Raw genomic sequence first — 23,487 nt, 5'->3', positions numbered from 1 at the left:
CAGACCAGTTTTATTTTGTACATGTTATATTAGTTTTGATTCAGACTCAGTTTTATAACTGACTTAACTCAGCATCTAAAAAGAGCAAAGTTCAGCTATTCTAAGCTATGAATTCATTTAATTTCTAAGAAATTAGTATTTCATATACTTTTGTTTGACGAAGATAGGCCAGTTCTTTTATAACTAGGCTAACAAAAAGAACTGAAGTAATATTGTTGATGTTGATTTTGATTTGAAAGAACATGTTGGGTAGGGTCTTTGTATCTAGAATGATCATCATGGCATGGCAGCTCTCATTCTCAGAGCAAAGTTAGCCTCATGACTTGTAGCACTGTCCAAGTTCCACGGTGTGTGCCATGGGTTGTCTACAAATTAGATCTACGCGTAAAAAGTTGTTATTTCTAAGATCTATTTGGTGATCCAATGAAGACCTTGATAGGAAACTTTGGACCAATAAATTAAGGTCTGGACTGCACATCCAATCATTTCACACACTGCCCACCAATGGGAACAAAGAAAGATACGACTTCGTTTGCAGGTGCGCGAATCGTCGGGTGTGAATGAACGTTATCAATTAAGTGATCATTACTTCATATGAATTAATTATTGACATGATAACTGTTAGAATTACTCAAGAAATTTACAAACCCTTATAATATACTTTATCCGGAAATATTTTATGATTATGAATGAGAAAATATGGCGGACGTTTGATTGGTCATGACCTGCATTCAAGTCTGCGCATGTGTTTTAGATGTAAACTTCCGGTTCATGACACCGTTTAGAATTTTCTTTCTGTAATTTTTCTTATCGAAATGCAGGTAAATTTACCTATAGGCCTATTTACCTATGTAGCATTTTTGTCAGTCATCAGCATAGTTCAATATGACTACTGAAAATCAAAGGGTTTTCACAAAAGTTGAATCCATCACTGACATATTTTATCAGTTAGAAACATCTGCCTCTTCTGCATCTGGCACTATTTCAGCCTCTGTGACTGTTTAGCTAGTTAAGTTGTTGGATTGCGAAGGGTCTGAAAAACTTGTCCATAGTTATGGGCATTTTTCCGTAACTCCATAGGTGGCTGGGGGGGGGACCTATTTTTACCTCAAATCTATATATTTGGAAAACAATGAATTGACTTCGTATATCTCATGTTATTAATCAATTAGGCCTTTATACCAAAAATAGATTACCGGTACTTATTTTTGCATCATTTACTAATGTAGTGAAATGAGTCTATAAAATTTCAAACTGTTTCAGAAAGAAGAAAAACTTCTAGAGACATCATTACCAGATATTATTGCTAAAGTTGCAGAAATTAAAAATGCCATAGCTTCATTTTTGTTTAAGCTTGAAAATGAATATGCAACCTTAAATTGGTAGGTTTCAAATTGATAAGATGTTTTGATGTGATTTTTAAATGTTCATTTCTTGCATATTTTAACCAGTGCTGGTAAGATATCAAGGTGTTTTTTTTTAATAGAATTAAAATTTCATTTAAATCACTAAAACATGCAAATAGTTAGGTAAACTAAATAGTTTAGTTGTATAGTTCAGCTAAAGTAATTGCTTACCTGACACCAAAAGTATCGCAATAAACTTGTATGCAAAGGATAGTTCAAATATTTGCCTCATCTGTTCCAGACCAATCTGATTGAAATGCTAATATGAAGGTACGGTATTGCAGCTTCTCTCCCTAGTTCTCTGAGAGTTACTTCACTGCCTATCCATGATCTGAAGAAATAGTTTTCAGCTTACTGTTACTTACTATATCTGAGGAATTGTCAAACATTTATTTATATCCATTTTAGTAGTGTTTTTGATTAGGTAGCATGCTTAGGACCACTTTGGGTATCATTGGGTCAAAATCACCCAATCACAGAAGAATCTTGTCACATCATATATGACAAGTGTAGTAACCTGCAGTGAGAACACAAAACAAAATTACAGAGCTGCATTTCAATGAAGATGCTTTCAATCGAATTTTTTTTTAAATATAACAAAATGTTGTATATCCTGAATGCTTGGGTGTGCTTATTATATCATATGAATTAAGTGACCAGCTAGAGCAGCTGGTAATGCAGAAAGAATAAAATTATGCATATGGCCAGTGTGAGAAAACCAATAACCTCCAATGTACGTGTAATAATTTTCAGGCCAAGCATGCTGGATAACTTTGCACTGATTTCCAGTAATATGAATTCCTTGAGTAAAGTATTGAAAGGTGAAAGAATACCACCATTAAGAAATTTTACTCTGTTTCCTGTTTTATTATCACCAGAAAGAGATCAAGAATTAGAGGTATGTTATTTGTTGATTTTATTTTGGTAAAGATATAGTAAGAAAATAGTCTTGAAATATTTGCTTAAAGGGACAGGTGTGCCATTCTTTTTGATCAATAATACTTTAGTCTCAGAAACGGAATTTTTTTGCTAAGCCAATCAGTATATAGACGAATATAGAAAATTGTTGGTAAAATACCTAGTTTGAAGTATATCTAAAGGAATTATTCGATTTTGGTACATTTCGAGTACTACTGAAGACTATTTACATATTTTCAAGACTCAAAACTAAAAATTCAGAAAAAAAACTGCCATGGAAATTTGGATTGTTGTCAGTTCCAGACTGTTTAACATTTCTAAGGGCAGCTATAACTGATGATAGCACAATTTTAAGTGATGACTTTCAAATGGACTTTTGTTTTATAGCATGATCTGTTTGAATGCGCATTTTAACACCTTCATTTTTAATGCAGTTTGATTGAATGAGTTGTTGTCAGAAATGACATCTAGACTGGTGCAGTGATCTGAATTATCAATTTTTTTGTATGAAATCGTGTTCATTTGATGTGGAATTTAGAATGATTTGTACAGATAGTTGAAAATTTGTAACTATTACGGAAGTGTGATTTCAGTCAACTTATGTTTGTAGAAATTAACAGAAGGAAGATTATTTATGTGTAATCATGAAGTAGTGCCAGATTATTTAAGAACCAAACCTGAAACTGATGTTGAAGAAAAAATTAATCAGCTAAATACTAAAGCTGGTACTATCCCTTCAGATAATGCTCAGGTATAACTTTTTTCAATTTCATACAGAAAACAGATTGTGACACAATAAATCACCATTGATATCAAGCGGTAGTAAGCTATATATTATGATATTAATAATTGATTATATGATATACTTTCAGAAACAACTAAATAACCTAAATAAAATAACCAGTAATATATTAGATATTATTAATAGTTATAAAGAAGAATGGGACAATGAATCAAGTGAGTGTAAACACTATTTACAATATTTTGTATCTAGGTGCTCTTACTGGAGGAGATGCTCCTCATCAGGACAGTTTTGGAAGGTTTGAAAATGGAGGTCAATTTACCAAATATGACTGAATAGGAATTGGGCAAAGAAAGAAGTGTTAGATGCTTAGTTTGGTATGTTAATCACACAGTGCTATGTGAATTCAGAAGTAATTCAAATGATAAACAAGAAAAATCTCTTTTGTTTTGGTAAAAGTGGTTGTAACAACTACATATAATTATAAAAATGACGAAAGCACAGGTCAGTTGGTTTTTTAAGCACATTATAACATTTTTTCAGAACAGAAAACTCAGCAACCACAAACATCATCCCAGGCTGAAACTAATACATTGATAGCTGCTATTTCTATGGGAAAAGGTTTAAGACTTCAGTCACAGATATCCCAACAGCAGATGCAACAACAAATGCCAAACATGCAACCTGGTCAGAAACCTAGTAAGATTTCATTTTCTGTAAAACCAAATCTTTTCAATGCTTGTGGAATTAATATATGCCAGTATTGACCCACTGTCTATTCAGGTTTGCTTGTCATCACTAGCATTACCAGTTTTCAATCAATTTTGATGAAGTAAGCTTAGAATAAAAGTCTGGCTCTGGTGCTTCACAATGAAATAGTTCTAATAGTATTATTTTCAATGTTTTTTTTATAAAATCCCAAAATGAAGTGAAGTTTTTGACAATTAGATTGCATTACAAAATTTGAGTCTTAAATAGTCATTGCTGTTCTAAGGTTTCAACATGAAACTTGCTGTGAAAGTATGGAATTGGAAAAAGCTACAAAGCGTGATATAGACCAAAGCTGTAGGATCTTGAGTTTTTGGAAATGAACCATTATGAAAGAAGAAAATCACTTTTTCAATTTAATGTATTTGTATTTTTAGTGTCTGTTGGTAAAGTTCCAAGTACAGTTAAAACAACAATAAGAGCTGGATCTCATCCATATCAACGATCTTGACCTCCAAATTAACAAATTTGAACTCTTTGAATATGTCTGTGGTATTAGAACACTATCGCTAAACAAATAGTTATAAATCTAATCACCATGGAAAGAAGTGATGAAGGTACCTTCCAAATGGATTAAAAGTTGTCAGGCTATAGAGGACTCTTTGCCAAGCAATACAAACGCTTCTTTAGTTTGTGACTATTGTGAGGGACTTGGCCAGAAGTGGGGCATTTACTTTCATAGTGATAATATGTAATTTGTAATGTGTTAATTTGTCAATTGAAGTAAACATGATATCAATTTGTAAATTGTTGTAGTTATATGCAAAATATCACATACCGTGTGTGATTATCATCTCTGTTCATCCATTCATATATGGTGAAATGAAAAGGGTCTTTGCTCGGATTACTTTCAAATGTCAAAAAATTACAACAGCAACAGAAACTTGCTTTTTTTTAATTTGCTAAACAGCCTGTAGAGCACAGAACCTCATATTTTTATTCCATCAAAAGGGTTGGATATCTTTTCCAAGCAGTTAATACTCTGAAGGTAGTTTTTCTAAACAATCTAACTTCAGAGCATCAGAGCTCCTCAGCATGCACGTAACATTTGTGCTACCAGTAAACATCATTAAGTTGTCCTTACCAGTTGTGTATGGTTGCAAATATTGAAAGAGATCATGAGTTAGAGATATGTAAGATACTTAAAAGCACTATCTGTATTTGCAATCATACGCAAAAGGTGAGGGTCTATTTACGAGTACTTAAAAAAAACTCTCGGAAAAGTTTTAAACCATCAAGGAATCATTCCATCGATTGTGAGAGTATGAGATAATCTTTCTTGTGGTCAAGTGGGTACAGGAGGCATCAAAACCTACAGGAGGAAATTTTTAATGAAATACTCATTCAAATACCACAATATTTGAGTTTACCTATTTTATCTTTATGATACGTTGAACATTTAGAAAAAGCACTTTTGGTGATAACTAATGGAATGTCTTTTCCTGATAAATACACCTTATTTTTAAAGTTACCCAAATTTAAATCACTCATTTTGACATTTGTGGGATCTTTTTCAAAAGCTGTACTGGAGTTATGCTTTGCTATAAACACTGATAAAATAGAAGCCGTCATAAACGCATCAAAACCAGCTCTATGACAACCACTTCTAGCAGCTGAAATGTTTGTTTTGTCTGCAGATGTTTTATTCTGTAATAGGTCTTCTATTTTATCTTTTGAATCAGTCACATTATTGCCATTTGAGTTCATATCACAATTACTTAAGGATTTCTCAGTTTCTATATTAGGAGAGTGATCCCCCTTTGCTACCTCTTCATTCAATGTGGTATTTTCAACACTATTTGCAGATGGCGAGTCAAGACTTTTGATTGGAGCATTAGATGGCACATTAGCACTATTTTTATCACCATAATCTCGAACATTGTGCTTATCACCATAATCTCGAACATTGTGCACATTTTCCTTTATTTTATCCTCGGAGTCTACTTTCACTTTAGCACTGCAATCGTCATCAAATTTCCGCTTCTTCACAACACTGGCATAAGTTTCAATTTTTGGGACAATATCAGATTTTTCATTAACTTCCTCATCAGAATTTTCACGTGATTCTCCATCATTTGATTTGGCATCTCCATTGTCTTTAGTTTCTAATTTTCTGTTTCTTTGACGTTTTCTATTACGTCTTTGTTTTGCTGTCAGGAGGTAGCCAATACTAATGGTTAGTTCCACATCGTGTATTAAAGTACATACTCTTGGTTTATTGCACCAACCATGGGCCTGAAAAAGGGAGAAAATCAACTATCACCAGCATGAAATATTAAACTTTTGTTATTTCTTCCAAAGCTGTTGGTTCATGAATATTCAACAGCGTAATATTAGAATACAGGGCAAGAAGAACAAGGGCATTAACATGTAATCATATACTTTTCAGATATTTTTAAACTCCAAAGAGTGCATACTGGGTTGATAAAGCAAACAATTTCACAAAAGCTTCATCAATATCTTACAAGAAATAACAGACTTTTAGAATTAAATTAATAAGTTATTGCCCTGTTCTGAAAAAAACCCATTTGATTTCATATGAAATGTAGGCCCTAGATAATTTTGTTCTTAAGAGTAACCAAGTATCAGTTTGGATAATATCTACCTTAATATCACATACTTATCTAGTAATGAAGATAATTACTGTCTGTTACTATATTTGAATTGAAATCATTCTTATCTGTATATTAACATTTGAATTATCACAGAAATCTCTCAAGCCAATTTGATAAAAGAAAATAAGATTGCTTGTTGATGTTTGATGAAACATAAACAACTGCTTGCATAGGGTCTGACATTTTTGAAGGTGTATAAAAAAAATATACTCACAGCAAAACATAGACATATATTAGGTCTGATTTTCTCTATATCTGATTCTAACCATGTTTTATTACTGTAACCACATCTATGATATCCTACTGATGTATAACTATCAGGGTAGGTAGGAAATTTAAAATAAACTTCTCTATTACTATTCTTCAGATATTCCTGATTTTCTCTTTGACTAGAAAAAAAACAGATCTAATATAGTATCCCTTTAAAGGGACAGACCTGTTTATTTTCAACGTGAAGAATTACGCTAATTATGCGTGAAACTATGTCTAAACCCTTTATATAGTTTCTATAAATTTACCTGGCCACTGAGGAAGTGTTTAAAACATCAAATTTAAACCTTCTTATTATAATTGATAGTTGATATTTTTGGAAGGAAAATTAGCTTCACACTTGAAATATTTGAAACATACTTACCATTGAATAAAGACATACTCTAGATAAGAGGCCTCCATTCTCTCTATAAAGTCTGTGATATATTTAGTATCATATATACCATGTGGAAACATCTCACTCAAATCAGCTATAAATGATGCCAGTTTCACTGGTAACTCAGTGTAAAAATTATGATAAAGAAACACTAAGTCCACTAATCCATTATGAATAACTAGTGGAATCTGTTGATGTACTATTATACTAAATAAACCTCTTACACTGGGTGGTATGACTGCAGATTTACCCTATAAGCAAAAAACAAAAATTTTACTTCAGAATAATCGTTTGGGTTATGCTAAGAGCCTGTGGTAAGAGAGACTAAAAGAACAGATATTGTTAGTATAACAGAGTTTTTGCTACTTTTCCTATGGAAACTAAATATGCAATATATATTTGCCCTATGTTTATAGCAGCTGATTCATCTTTTATTTATTTGTTGATAATACACACTTTTGATTCATATTCTGAAAAGTGATAAGGATAGCTTATATTTAGCAAAGGAATTTTTTAGACCAGTATATTCCTTAAATTTACCGATCCGTGATCAGTTGAATAACAACCAATCCTCTTAAAATAGCCCACAAACAACAAAGTGAGAAACCATGTGCCATAAATGAAATGTAATTTTTAATGACTTGTGTGTATCTGACAAAATAGAATTGAGGTGTGCGTCGGGTACTTGCAATGCAGACAAAAGATATCCAGAAACATTGTGTCTCTATAGAATCTACCGTTTTGTGTGGTTGTTTGTGGTTATAAACAACAGTATCTAAGTGGGCAGAGCCTAAGCTGATCTCACGGATGCCTGAATTAATTCACAAGTCCAACTTACTCTATCAGCACCTCTATAATAAGGAACTCCAGTTGAATATTGTTTATTAAAATCGAAACTATGATCTACTAAGAACTTCAAAGAGGCTGGTTCCACTATATAGTCTTCACTACATAACACTATGATATTAAATGTCTGAATATGATAAGACCATTTGGACTCACTGGTACCATCTGGATTAGGGATTAGTTTAAAACAGGATAATCCCAATGATAAAATGGATCTAGTTTTAGCTACAGCTGTTAATCCTCTATACCTATCTTCTATACTCCTGTAAAAAAAATGCAGGAAGAGTTAATAAAGAATGCCTGGAGGATTTTGCTTGGAAATTTTCTGAAATTTCTTAAAAAGATCACAGGATTTTTTTATTTAGCTTCTATCAGTACCATTAAGGTTTACATTCTGATGTCAGTGGTTCCCATAATCCACAAAAAAGTTTAAAACACTTTTAGTTAATTCTTAAAATCTGAATTCAAATCAAACTTTGTCTACTTACTTAGCATTCAGAACCTTTCTATCACCTAGTCCACTTAATTCCTAAAATCGATAAATAAATAATTAAATTATATTAAGCTTATTACAAAAAATAAATCAATTTCACTGTTAAGATAATGCTTAATACATCAATTGCCAAGCGATATAGCTTAATATAAATAAGGCAATATGAGAGGATATTTTTTTTTCATTGCAAATCTTACATCTGAAACTCATGTTGGTGGCACCGACTAAATTGAAATAAATCAAACTTACAGTGTCTACACCAATAAATGTTGCTGACTTGACAGCTAAACATAATGATGGCCATATTTCTTTTATATTATCATTATGTACATCAATAACAGGAATATCTACAGGTTTACCAAACACACTCATAATTTTATCTGAATCAGAAAAATCATATCAATACATCATCTTGATCTACATTAATATTCTTATCCATGGCATAAGCAGATAAGTTACTCTGTCTACAATGCTTACTGAATCGAAAATGAAATGAAATGAATGGAGTTTTACGTCTCTGAATCGAATTTCGCCAGTCATTTTCGTATGAATTGAAATATCAACTCCAAAATACTCTCAGAGTTTAAGATTTCTTTGAGATGATGACCCCAAATAGTCTAGGTAATGGCATAGGCCTACAGCTGAAAATTTAATTTTGGATAGGCCTCTTTGTGAAATAAGAGATAATTGTCTTTTTTAGTAATTTTTGCATGTTCGGTACTCTTTTACATATTCATTTTAGGAGGGAATTCCATAGTAACTATAGGCCTACATTATAATTCCAGGTCCCAGCGTACCAAAGTTGCAGGAATATTGTGAATGTGAACTAAACTGCAAAAACAGATTTCTTTTCACCTTTTCATGGGCAGCGCCATATTGGTATGGGAGATAACTCTTAAATCATATTAGTCCGATATACTCTGTATTTTGAAAGGAATTGCCCGAAAAAATATTTTTTACAGTTTTATAATGTATTCACGAAGTTTCAACTATTCCATTGTACAATAAAGAATAGAATATAAATTTTTGAACCCAAGGTAGGCGACAAATCAGGCCCTACCCGTTGCTCGATAGGGAATTTTATGGGAGTTGTTTTTTAAAATATCCACTATGACCAAAGGCCAAATTTGGCATAAATATTGGCATTTATACAAAACTGAAGCAATAATGAGTCCATCAAGACATTTCCTGATTTTTAACAATGTCATTTTACCCATACCGATAGTAAAATACAGTCGATCAGATATTTTAGAAATGATGAAGTGATATATCCGTCTAAATATTTGCTTTGCAGGCTGATTGGGGCTGATTTCAGATATCCGTATCACTTATAAAAGTTAAAATCCCGTGTCTGGTTGTCTTCAATGAAACGAAAACTATGAACTATAATCGTAATTAAAACTAAATATGACATGACGACATAGTAAGGTATAAGAAGTATTCTCGAAAGGGAACAGATAATAATCCTTAAACCCTTAATGAAAACAAAAAAAGTTTTCGAGAAGGAGAAGAATGGTTCAACAGATTTTCAATGACAACTGTAAAACATTCATTGTGTTGTAGTGGTAAGAATGTATTGTAAAGAAATAATATTGTGCTAATGATGCGCCATTCAAGTGTAACAGATATACTATTGTTCTGATCTGGATTGGTGGGATAGTTTTACAAACCATCAACCAGCAGACGTATGAAATGATTGCAAATAATTGAAAGTTATGGGTATTTTTTAGACATGAGTTGCATCATGTGGAAATTTTGGAAACGCTGATTAAAGGCACACATTCTTCTTATCTTTTTCTGAATAGAATTTAACCTGTATCACTTTAGAAATAGGAAAACAGACGCCTATATGCCCTCCGAAATTAAAAAAGTCAATTCTCTCAGGTGTTGTTCTGTGATGTCATCGGCATTTGTGAATATAAACATCTATCAATCTATCTTACAACTATATCCCTTAACCAATGAGCTTTAAACCCTTAATAGTATTTTGTGTTCAGTTTGTTGGTTTGTGGACCTATCCCACCCATCTTGATTAATCAATGTTATAACGTGTTTTAGCATGTCATCTGTTTATTATTCTCTACAGGGATTATTTCATTAGCTTCATATACCTTTTACCTTTTCTTCACCAGTCCACTGCTGTACAAACATATTGTTGTCAATTATATCTTTTTCTTTACATTCTTCTTCAAGACAAGAGAGCAACTCACTAGAGGTATGTGACGGCACAGGACTTCAAAGGAAAGAAAATAGTTGTTAGAATTATTTAGTGGTATTTACGTAGGAGAAAAAAAATACTAATTTAGCAGACGACAGTTTTGAAACAAACCGGTTCAAGTTGGGTAGTCGGACTACAATACTATAGCTAAAATCCTTGAGTAGGTTTTAGCTATTTATAAAGCCAGTGACAGCTTTTCAGAAGCCCTTTATACATTGGATTAAATTGTGTGTACTATATCCCATCAATACTCCATTGTAGACATTGGAGAAGAGTGAACCGTGTGTATTTGTACAGGACCACATTGACAACGAAATGTATCTTTAACTGTGCTCATCGTTAACCTTACCACGTACAAAAATACAACATGTCGAAAAGTGTCGTATTCAGTTATCAAGGTGGATAATTATTACTATATCAGTGACAAGAATTCATTCAATGGCGTCTTGTCGTTAAGGATAGAAAAATGGCGGACACAGAGATAGTGGGTGAAAAAACCTATGGGACCATTCTACCCCAAAAGGAGTATACATGGGAGGAAAGGGTTCGGTCTCTCAGGGACATTGCCAACCATGGGGGAAGTCTGCCCATTTGTCTCAAGTGGTGTGCCATTGCTGGCGATATATCAAAATATTTAGGATGTCGCGACTCCAAAGGATTAGCTGATGTGGTGTTGAAGATCTCAGAATTAAGGAGGAAAAAGATCATCCTTGCCAAGAAATTAGAATGGGACAAGACAACGATGGATTATATCGTTACAGGAGAACAAATCGAGATACCATCATTTTATAAAGGTTGGTAGTCCTTTAATAGTTCCTTAGAATTCGTAGAAGCAGACGCATTCACCATTTCCAATGCCATTTATCTGCCAAAATGTACAATGTGAAACTATAGGAATTGGATTTCGACCGTCAAATTTAGTACTTCTTGTGCACGATAATGTACTTTGTAAATGTTCTTATATATTAAAATGACAGAAGATTTGATATCTTATATCAGTTTTCTTTGTACCGAGCAACAAGTACAAAAGTAGCAAACTTGTGGACTTCGGTGCTAAGTTGGTGAGGACTAAAACTTTCCAATGAATCTTTAACCTATATCCAACAATTTGTATGCTCTCTGATTGATGAAATTGATCTTCAAACGGTGGTCGATCAAGATATTTACCCCAAGAGCCATATAACCTATCTTTTCTACAACTTCCAGTATGAGCTCAGGGTAAAGTAGAAATTGTGAGGTTTGTGTTAGAAAATATTTAGAAAGGATAAGGAGGTTCAAGTTATAGGTAGGGATGGATGTAAGAGTTCCTTTTGCGATCAAACTATTGCTTTCGTTAACTCATTGATGTTGCTCTCAGGATCAACAAGAATGACGTTGTTATTCGGGATGACGTTGCTTACGTTATTTGGGAATATGTGGGATCTGGAATAACGTTCTTGCAGGAATGACGATTGGTCTATTGGTCATTGGCGAATGCCGTTGCTGACTTTAATCAGGGATAGCTTTGCTTACGGAAATGATTGCCTGCTTACGATGGTCTAGAAATGACGTTGATCGGTGGATGACGTTTCTGATGTCAATCCAGGGATGGTGTTGCAGGATTGACTTTGCTGACGTTGATCAAGGAATGACGTTGCTTACGTTGAACCAGGATGGTTTCGCTTAATTTGATCCTTTCTTTTCATACATTGAAACAAAAGTAAATAGTTAAAACCATTGCTTTGAGACTCCGATACTTTCAGAGTTGACTATTGATTTATATTGATGTTTTGTTTACTCTGAATGTGTGTTGACATATTGACATTGTTGACAATCAAACCATTGTTATTTGTGCAATCAGTGAACTACATCTAACTTTAAAATATCACTATTAAATATAATATTTTAACTTCTCAGTCTTCTAATATTCAAACAGGCTAACATAAATATAACTTCGTATTAAAACATGACTTCTGATTACAAGTTAATGCAGAGGATTCAGATATTTTTATCCTCTGCGTTTGAATGTTCAGATACACGATGTTATTGATACTAATGTGATGTTCAGATGTGAAATATGCATAATTAGCCTTTGTATGTATGACTTCATCAATTGATATGTTTACAAACAGTGCATATCAATGATAAGTCCATGTAATGTTTTAAAACGTAAATATCAATACGATGTTTGCGATCAATTGATTTTAATACGATTTCTACAATCTAATACAATATTAACAATCAATTGATATCAATAGCATGTTTACAATCTATTGATATCGATACTATGTCTTAAATCTATTGATATCGATACTTTGTCTTAAATCTATTGATATCGATACTATGTCTTAAATCTATTGATATCGATACTATGTCTTAAATCTATTGATATCGATACTATATCTTAAATCTATTGATATCGATACTATGACAATGTCTTCAATCTATTGATGTCAATACAATTTGCTAATATTCACATCTAATCAAAAATAAAGTTAGGTTATGAGAAAGATATTAATTTGTATATATATGGTCATGTTGAGGTAAATGTTAACAAGTCTTGTTCATGTAGATAATTTGTTTTACATGAATTTGGTATGCACTCAATATACACTGACCTTTAAATGCAATAACCATGTTCTCTGATATACCTTAAAGGGCGAATGTTCATCAATTTTGTTATAGTATCAGATGAAGAGTCTGCTTGATAAGTATAGCCTCCTTACCTACAGTAACAGAAATATAGAGTCTACAAGAGATGATGTTGGACGTTTCCAGGTCCGTAGACAGACTTGATTGTTACAGGTGGCAAATAATATATCCGGAGGGGCAACTGGGTATGGTGTTAAGTTGTAGTTATAAAATGAGCCGGTTTTCAGAATATTTTCAGGGGGGAGGGTGGTCCATTTTTGGGGTGCGGGAGGCGCATCTGGTATGCTGACACTGTCATTTTTTAGGTATAAATTGATTGTATGATAAATATAACATTCTTTAAACTCGTTCATTGACCAAGACCTTTTATATGCCATATTTATTTGAATACAAGATAGATCATGCGGAGCGTAATTTTTATGTTTACAGTAAGTTCAAAGATATATTATATTTTTATTTTTATGTATTTAATCGATGGACATTAACCGAAAATCTAGAGTACAAAAACTGAAAAGTGGGACACACAACACGTTTTCGATCCTTCAAATATTTAACATAAAATTTTTTTAAATTGACAATGCACTATACTGAATTGATTAACGGACCCATTCCAGTCGCCGTCTTTTTAAGAATACATTGATTGGGTAAAGGTGCAAAATCGAATCATCCGGTGCAGCTCTATAGCTTTTATTTCCAACATTTAATATCTTGTCCGACATCTATGGTGCCTGTACTTCAAGAATCGTGCAATTAAAAGCATTAACAGCGCCTCTATTACCCCTTTCGGGATCCTTGACCAATTGGATTACACCCTTTCCGCTATTAATCTTTACTATTACTCCCCTTCCTACTGTAAATCCTTGCTGTTTCGTAATTTTCTTTTAGAGTTTCCACGCAAAAGCGTCTCATTACCCCAACAGAAAAAGTAGCCCGTTGCTCTGGTTGAAAACCCTTGTCGTAGAGGAGCCTAAAGTTGAGATTTTCTTCTGAAAGGTGACATAGGTAAAGCTAAAACCAACAAACTGTATCAAGTAAATTCGAGTGCATGGGCTTAATTAAATTCACATTAAACCATAATATCGCTAAGTAAAGATTAACTGTAAGTTTTTACATAACGTATGATTGATATTTATTGGCATACGAGGTTTTAATTAACTTCCATTGATTCGATTTTTTAATGTATTTCCAGTGGCCGTGACTTTTGACCTCTTTCAATTAAGAATTTTGGCGGTTTTGAGGTGATATCTTTTTTATCAAGATCGATCACGGTAATGGTTCTTCGACATCTATAATCTTGAGAAACCTAAAGATGCAAAAAATTTCATTCATGAATACTATTCAAAAGTGTATTGTCACCCAACAGAACAAGAGCTGCGAGTTTTTCTCGTATCGTGATATCACTGCCAACATAAGTAGACATGAAATCGAACAAAACTAAGTCAGCGACGGTAGCGGTGAAATAATCTATTAGGACATAGTTTCTCCTTGTAAACAATTGATTTTTTGTAGATTTAACTGTTTATTTGCTTATCTTGTTGTTTACTATAGTATTTCCCCATTCATAGATTATCCCTCGATAACCCATGGTGATTTATCACCAAATTTTACGTATATTCACGTTTTGTGATTAGCAAATTTTCAAGAGAGAGCACCCAAGAAAAGTGCAAATGTCTCTTGGTTTGATGTAAAACATATAAATGGCATTTGTTGAGTATTGAACATCTATCCCTTCTTAGAAACCTTTTTCGAATACCTTCACTGTTGTATGAATAAAATATACAATAAAAGCATAATTTAGTTATATATAGTTTTATTGATTTTGAGGTTGTTGATCTGTGACTAGAATTCAGAATGATACAATAGACCTAAATCAATATAATCTATATAGAGATTAGCTGAATTGGATATTAACTGACTTTTGGCAGTGTTTCCAAAATGCGCGTAACCATTGTCAAAGTATTATATAAAAAGGATCAGAGCCACTTGAATTGTTGAAATGAAAGGAATGGAGTTTTACGTCATACGTTTCTGCACCTTATAGGCTAATGAAGACGGACAACGCCATGCATTGTGGAATGATGGGAATTTTGAGATTTCCAATTGTCGGGGGGTCTTCAACGTGCACGGCCTGTAGCATATGGGGTCTAGCTTTATTTCCCATCTGTATGGATAAATGCTTTTCCCGGGCTGAAAAATCCGAAGGTATTATCTCCCGTATATATACCTGGATTGAACTCTGAACTGGTGGCAATTCAAGCTACTACGAATAATCATGCTGAACAGAGGCAAAGAGTTTCTCTCATATCGATCTTGTAGCAATTACCTTAATTATGATTTTAGCACAGTGTTTCCACGTGGAATAATTATTTACATCTCTCGTTGATGTTTACTGGATATTGGAAAATTTTATTGTACAAGTTTCCATGTGATCTACGCATTTAACAATGGTCTGAAGACTTTGTAACGAAACCAGATATAAATGCAAATTCAAAATTGAACACAGTCATATATGATATGCGTTACCTATCCGCACGAAGAGATATCTATTTTAGGTGATATTTCATGTAATTGTGATTCCAGTAAGTTTCTCTGTACCAGTTGGTAAAGTTGAACGCTATTGAATGTAAAGATTAATGATATTATTATACGTTACATAACTCTTGACCTTGACATTGTCATATAGCCCGTTTTAGGTTCTGATGCACCTTAATACCTCGCATTTGACCTTGACATTGTAATATTCGACACTCTTATCCATGTTGTACAAATATGCAATAATATATTTCATCCCGTACAATAGATTCATTAAACTAAAATACTTTCTGATATGATATATGAAATTAGAACTTCAATGAATGTTAATGTGTTACACCCCAAGAGTTGCTTGAATAACTGAACGTAACTCGTTTGATAGAGAATACTTCTATATCTGAACTTTTTGTTAATTTGATCGGGTTTTTTTGGTAGAGCACATGTACGGGTTCTTGTACCGTTGTATAGTGCAATCCTTTTTCCCTATGTACGGACCTGTTGACAATTTATCTGAAACACAAATTATGATTAATCAATATTTTATCCTCTATTAACAAATAAAAGAAAAAAAAATAATCATAAGATCCGGAGCACTGTAATGTTCATCAGCATAATTTTTCACATGATATACTTTTTCCCATTATTATCAGGCTCTTTAAACCTATGTTTTTTAATTGCCTTGACATGAAATTAAATCATTAAGTATATAACGGGTTTTAAGACTGGTTGAACAACTTGAGTAGATAATAGTCAAAATTTATTACTTTGTAATAGTATTCGTCTCTCACTTAATTTGGGTATAATGCTGTGAAATTATGTACTTCACGACGAATAACAAAAACGATAACGTGTCAGACAGCGTAATATACGCCCACAGCAACAGCTTGCAGTTATTACTGTTAGCTTTTAAGAAATGGCAATAACTCTTAAACACTATTTTGTAGAGAAGCTGCATATCATAAGACTGAACATTTGGGAGAATCAAAACATTAAAGTAATTTAACCAGCAAAATGTAACTTTCAGAGTTTTCTATCCAGTATGTTTTGGCCTAATGTACGATATGACCTTGGATATAAGATTATTTTAAACTGTTGTATATAAAATTATTTCAATACATGAGGGATTATATTAATTCTGAATTGGATAATCCTGATTATAGGTCTAATCCTTTCATATAAATTCTTTATCCTTTGTTATTAACTCTGAAATTATACTTAAGCTTAAAGGAGCCCATCCAATTATATTTCTTACATTATAGATTAACCTTTTGAATCATATTATATCATTTTTTCACTCTAGTTAACTTGCTGATGTAGGTATTTCTTTTCGCGTTTTTTTTTGTGTCTTTGGGTTACTACGTGATCACGATCTAAAGAACTTAAAAGTACATTAATTCGTGTTCAATTGAACTTGATCCTACAATATCTTGACTTATAATTTTTGCTTACTTATTTGCGGGGTTTCCAAATCTTAAAAAACACAATGTTATAAGTAATATCCCCTTAGTGTAATCGTTACGGTTATTTTATCGTGACGTCATTATATAAAGTATATTTATTGGTTTATCTAATTGTAAGCGAACTTGGGGTCAGATTTTAAAAGGCATCATAGTAAGCCTGTAATTGACAAAATAAAACAGAAAGTCATTCAAATATACCCCTTGTGACGAATGTAGACATGACATAGTAAACAGTTCTATTAATTTTATTGTTGGTATTTAAAAAGAAAGACAACGAACCTGTTCGCCTATAACATAGTCTAATAAAATACTAATATAAAGATACTTAAAAGATGTTTTCTAGATTTCGTCTAGGATTCAAAACACTTATAAGCGTCTAGTTTCTCCATTCCAGTTCCTTGTCCGACTTCTGTGGTTCTCGTGATTTAACAAAATCTCAACTGGTTATGACGTCTCTATCGTAAATACTATTTAAGCCAATTGAATGACGTGATAGTGACATCATATTTTGCAGATTTTCTTGTTGGAAGAATGGAAATCGCAGACGTTGAACGGAGAATTGTCTAAATCAAAATGATGCTTCAAAACGCATCTTCGGAGGTCTGGAAAATCCGATAAAATTGGGACTCCACTCCAGCCGATAACTGTCAAAATATCTAGACTGGAATAGAGGCAGATGTTTCGGTCTAAATCAAGCCATGCCCTGTATGCACAATTCTGAGCAAACCTCTTTTTAACCGTTTATTAAAAAAAATATAAAAAGTTAATTCTACTGTGTATCAAGCTGAAAGAAACTTTACTACTAAAATTGTGACGAATATTACAACTTACATATCTATCTATGCATACGAAACTATGGTTTTTACACATGAACGTAGTTCACAGCGATATTGAATCTTTTCCTGAATTTAAAAAACCGAATTTTCAAAAGCCTATATCATTTCAACAAAGCCTTCAAATCACATTTAAAGCCATTTCTAATATTTACATGTGATTTGAAGGATAGTTGAAAAATTATATTTTTTAGAAAAAAAAGTCGACCTTTTTGTCAAGGAAGAGATTCAAAATGGCCGTTGAACTACGCTCGTGTGTGTTATTTCCATGTAAGAAAACATACAGTTTCGTGTGTCTATATTCTGTTTCTATAGTTATCTACTATTCAAAAATATATTACATTTTCATAATATTATATGTGGGAACCTTTTTGATAAAATATACACTAAAGCTATATTGACTTTACTATTAAGATTAAGTATAGGTACATGTAATCTATTTCCGTATATATGAATAATCGTATTGACATAATACACCGGAAAGATAGGTAAAAATATCACCTGCAAGTGAAGCGAACTACAATATTGAAGTGTTTTATGAGGTAAAAAAAATGAATCTGTTGGATCAAAGGTTACATGTCAAAAAGACTCACACACCTTTTGTAAATCATATCATTTAATTTCAAGATTTTGTAGACGAAAATTAAGTGATGGTCACCAAAAGTTGAATAATTTTGTGTATTTTAGCACATTTTATGGCGTATATTTATAAAGTTCGGTTAGATGACGTCACGTGTCGAATTTCGTAAAATGTCATGCTAATCCCTTTAGGCTTGGTATCTTTCTTGATTGTTTGTTTTGTGCATTTCTATGGCCATCCCGTGATTTGCTGGGATGAATATTTTTCACCCTGGGTCAACTTGTGCATTCATCTTGTACGACTTGCATTTCCTATTTTATGATATTATTATTTCTTAGATATCCATCTTTACCCATGGGCTTATTCACGATGCTTACCAAGACCTTTAATAATCGTGCACTGGTCCCATCTCCTGAGCTCATTTATTAGTGAAAAAAACATATCATATCCATCGAGATATCTAGTCCGAATTTCGAAACTTTCTGATTGTTCTGGTGGTAATCGAGTAGTCAATAGCCATCATACATATATTAAAGGCTTGTAAGAACCATGGTTCGGACTTACAGCAGTCGTTTAGCTTTCTATACATATATCCTAAGAGAATAAAGGCTCACTGTTCCCATTCTTTTACTTACTTTAATGTCAATGAAGATGCTTATCATCATAAAGAACGTAATACATTTCTCAATAATTGATGATGGTAGATTCTCTTGGTATTGTGCCTTGCCAGTGTTAAAACTTATTAGTCGACTGGAATAATTTTGATTGGTCTAAAAAAACACAACTACAAAATTATGGCTCTCCTTGATCAGCCATTTTGAAAATTCTAGGTTTGCATTAAAACAAATCTATGTCGTAACTTTGAAACCAATGATTTTACATGAAGTCTTTACATCGTTTGATTTTGTTGCATTTAGGAACGTTATTCTTTGATTGTTTAGGCTGAGATATATATTTGTCGAGAAGTTGATAATCCGAGTCATTCTGCTTCTCGTTGACAGTGGCGTAGATCAACTACGGCAAACTTTCTTACTACTGTTGTTGTCGATTGGAAGGGCTTGAAAATCCTTAATTTGTTTTAAGGATATATAAGCACTCAGTTGCCATCAAACTATCCGTTTAATGTCAGTGCAGGCAAGACTCATCGATGTAAAAATCCGTTTCATCCGCGCTTAATTGTTGCATTCGAACCTAATCGGTAAATACAGAATGTTTCGGACTATCAACATGCATGCTCACACTGAGCCGTGTGCCAAGAAAGTTTTTATATAGGACGTGTTAAAGGCACGAGGGTCAAGATAGACTATTTGTCTACAGATCACTAAAAGAAAGTGTTCATCCCGTCTTTATCCATCATGTCTTTGATGATAACACTATGTGTAATCAAAAAAGTGTTAAATCAAACACTGTGTTGGTCAGTTGGTATATAGTTACACACACGTATCATCACACTCTTATACCCTGCTTATATAAGATATAGCCATAATAATCATTAGATAAATTTAACTACGTGACATGGTGCTTTCATTGGTAGATTCTGTTACAAATTGGTCAGATATGGTCAGTTTGAATACAGAAAATTGTAATGTTACAATGTGCAATCTGCTAGTCGACTGGACACCATATTGCGTATGACTGATCATTTGTGCTGCTGAAGGTATCTGTCATTCCAAGACAGTGTTACCCTGAACGTTTTGATCTATACACTTTGTACTGCTACTAAATTTTGATGCAAGATAGCTCAATATATTCCCATTCTGTTGCCAAGATCTTAACATGGTTACCCTGAATGTTACAATCTTCACTTTGTATTTCTACTAAATTCTAATGCGAGATAGCTCAATATATTTTCTTTCTGTGTCCAAAATCTTAATATGAACATAAGAAATTAAAACTACTTTACTATTCTTGATTTAGCTAATGAAGATGGACAAAGAGATCGGAGGTCGCTTTTCGAGTAAACCTTGCATACGAGTATCTGAAGATCAGACCCCGTCAAATCCGACTTTCAGAAACATCGTTGTGTTTGTTCATTCTGTTTAAATTTGTACCCTGAAAACGTATGACCAAAGCCAGTACACTTGCCGACTGATGTAAAATCTATTATTTAAGTGTAATCTAAATTCTCACCAAGGCACGCCTTTTTCACAATTTAAACTGTCACCAGATTGAATAAAGGTCAATTCATGCTAAGTAAATGTTACCAGATACTTACGTATGCCTACACAGTAACCTTTTCAAGACTTTTAAGCCTAATTTCAGGTGTACCCCCTAATAACCTTGTCTGGAGTTGCATCTTAAAGAGATGTGGTAGCTTAATATTTTGGCAGCGAACTTTCTTTTCCCACCAGGTAGAAGATTGTGCCTGACACAATGGCTATTGTTGGAATGACCTACAGGCCAAATGAGATAATTTACAGCTTTTTGAAGCACTATCTTCAAATGAAATACCGATACCCAGTTCGTACACAATTCAATAAAACGTGCAGGTGGACACAATGTGAATCTCATATTGGATTGTTTATAGGACTATTGCGTTGCACATCAGTTTCTATTTCTGGTTGTATACAGGAATTCTAGTTCTATACAGTCAAAATTGGGCAAGCTGGCACATCTGCATATGTCCAGATCGGCTCGTTACCTTGTAATCCTTTTTAAACAGACCAACTGCAATGCCTTGTACCGAGAAAGAATGTATTGGTCAATGCTGGTACTGACCACTGTCACCCTACAGCGTGACCACTCAATTTGTTTAACTCCAGGCAGTTCATTTATCAACCAATACCCAACATGATTCTAAAAATATAACCTAAACAGTCTTCAGTCTGTGACGATTGTATAAATAAGAAGGTAAAACAAACTGAATGTTAGTCTATTTACCTGAAAACCTACTGTCATGAAACTGTGAAAAAAAAACTTGGTTAGATTAACAATTTACTAACGTGAGTAATCATTTCACTCTTTAACTATACCAGTCTAATGTCTTATTCATATTACAGCTCACTTGTGTGTGAAATTTGGAGGCAATTGCATTTATTGTAGTGCTTTTTATGATTGTTAAATCATGTTTGTGTGAATTGTTATGTAACTATTACCAGCTCATATTGAAAATTATGGATGCATGCAGCAAGGTTACCATATGTTTCCTAGCGTTTTCATTGCTCTAGTGTATAAACCAAAGATAATCTGAACGATTGTGGACTATAGCAGACTAGTGTGAATTACAGACACAAATTTCTTTGCGGCCTTGAGCAAGGTGACATATTTCCGTTTCGTACGATACAATCTTAACATATGTTTTTATGTCTGTTCGCCAATTTGACAACACTTTTCTACTTATCAATATTGCCTGCAGCGACTTGTACACGATATACAGGTTTGATTGGTGATGTATTTGTCCTTATTGGAGAACTTGATTAAAACACCTCCGTATAAATCTATACAAGGGGTTACATTCTCAAATCTGACAATTTATCAATAAGGCCTGCAGCAAGGGTGATGCATGTCACCTATAGTTTTGATGTAATATTTACATGTATTTGAGTTATATCATTATTTTGACTAACGGGGTAGCTGTCATTTTGTTAAGAATATGTTAAATACTATTCTTGTGGATAATTTCAAGAAGTCCTATCTATCATGTTTAAACGACTCAAAGGTTGGTTTTGTTTTATGTTTCGTATCTAAACAATATATTTTGCATTCAAGAACTACTTCAGAAGAACAATGTATCCACTGTATAATATTTTGCTTTTCAAGCTATACCCACATAGTTTAATGTTGCAAGCGATATTTTTAGCATTATCTAGTCTTTAAACACTCTATCTGGAGCGGAAAACTTTTGTTTCAATGACTTACTGTGCAAGATAATGGTAAGGTTTCTATTAGTATGTCATTTAGATAATTTAGTTTATCATATGTTTTAATATGTTTACTCAGACCAAATTGAATGTTTGTGTTCTAAACTGTATGTGTATTACTGGTTCTGAACCTTGAACATCTCAGTTTTCAGCCTCAGCTTCATGCATTGCATTGGCTGGTGTCGTTCGCTGGTGTGATCACCTTTCTGAATATGGTACTGCAATTTCTGATAACTCCAATACTGTTTATTTTCTGTGGTTTCTTATGCTTACAATTTGTTGCGCGAAGGTTAAATATATGGAAAATACCAGTTTGAAACTAGCTTGAATACCTTTAGGGTATCATTTCTATAATATTTGTTCAAGGAACAATAGTACGTTATGTTCAAAAGTCAAACCGTCATTTAGCTTCAAGACTTTTAAAATATATTTACTCTTCATTAAATAGATGTGATCTTTTCTATCTGCTCTATTTACTTTACTATAACTAACTATAATAAATTATTATCAATGTGAACCCAACCCACCACTTTAAACAGACTTGAAATGATTGGTAATCTTTGTTTTGTTAAAGTAAGTGTGTCAAGATAGGTCAATTTCAACCCGACAGTAGTTAATCTTTGATGTTTTAGAAAGCACCTTATTAAAGGGACAGAATCTCTATTTTTTTACCAATCCTAGTCTCAGAAACGAATTCTTTTTTTAGCAAAGCTAATTAGTAATAGTGTTCACAGTTAACATTTGGGCCTTCAAATCCATGTGCAGAATTTTCCACATTTGAAAGTTAAAAAGACGACTCGTCTTTTAAAGAGACCCTGCTATATATAGAAAAGACATGTAGAAAAAGACTTTAGGTGAACTAACTAGTTTGAAGTGTTTTTGAAGGAATTTTGCGATTTTTGTGATTTTTGTGAATTTATATTACTTCTGAAGACTAAT

At 33.1% G+C, this 23,487-nt stretch overlaps 3 protein-coding genes across 3 annotated transcripts; 2 read left to right on the top strand and 1 right to left on the bottom strand.

The window, feature by feature from the left end:
* Positions 1-759: 759 nt before the first annotated feature.
* On the top strand, positions 760-4,578 carry LOTGIDRAFT_186104 (hypothetical protein). Its single transcript, XM_009049660.1, has 7 exons — positions 760-821; positions 1,264-1,382; positions 2,160-2,304; positions 2,935-3,075; positions 3,197-3,281; positions 3,610-3,765; positions 4,212-4,578. The coding sequence occupies exons 1-7, from the start codon at positions 816-818 to the stop codon at positions 4,283-4,285; spliced, it is 726 nt and encodes a 241-aa protein (XP_009047908.1). The 5' UTR covers positions 760-815; the 3' UTR covers positions 4,286-4,578.
* A 600-nt stretch (positions 4,579-5,178) lies between these two features.
* On the bottom strand, positions 5,179-8,806 carry LOTGIDRAFT_111715 (hypothetical protein; the record flags this gene model as incomplete). Its single annotated transcript, XM_009049659.1, has 7 exons — positions 5,179-5,504; positions 5,895-6,069; positions 6,664-6,838; positions 7,084-7,346; positions 7,934-8,204; positions 8,430-8,470; positions 8,684-8,806. 7 exons carry the CDS (start codon positions 8,804-8,806, stop codon positions 5,179-5,181), a joined length of 1,374 nt encoding a protein of 457 aa, XP_009047907.1.
* A 2,312-nt stretch (positions 8,807-11,118) lies between these two features.
* Positions 11,119-12,789, top strand: LOTGIDRAFT_157448 (hypothetical protein; the record flags this gene model as incomplete). The annotated part of the gene is made up of 2 exons (XM_009049658.1): positions 11,119-11,446; positions 12,764-12,789. 2 exons carry the CDS (start codon positions 11,119-11,121, stop codon positions 12,787-12,789), a joined length of 354 nt encoding a protein of 117 aa, XP_009047906.1.
* Between the last annotated feature and the right edge of the window lie 10,698 nt (positions 12,790-23,487).

Source organism: Lottia gigantea, assembly GCF_000327385.1.
Source record: "Lottia gigantea unplaced genomic scaffold LOTGIsca_14, whole genome shotgun sequence".
NCBI lineage: Eukaryota > Metazoa > Mollusca > Gastropoda > Lottiidae > Lottia > Lottia gigantea.
This window is presented reverse-complemented; position numbering and strand designations above follow the sequence as displayed.

Excerpts from the sequence above, each read along its gene's own strand:
- LOTGIDRAFT_186104 (XM_009049660.1), top strand. Across the intron at positions 2,305-2,934 it reads AAAGAGATCAAGAATTAGAG|AAATTAACAGAAGGAAGATT; the intron begins GTATGTTATTTG and ends TTATGTTTGTAG. Across the intron at positions 3,282-3,609 it reads AGAATGGGACAATGAATCAA|AACAGAAAACTCAGCAACCA; the intron begins GTGAGTGTAAAC and ends ACATTTTTTCAG.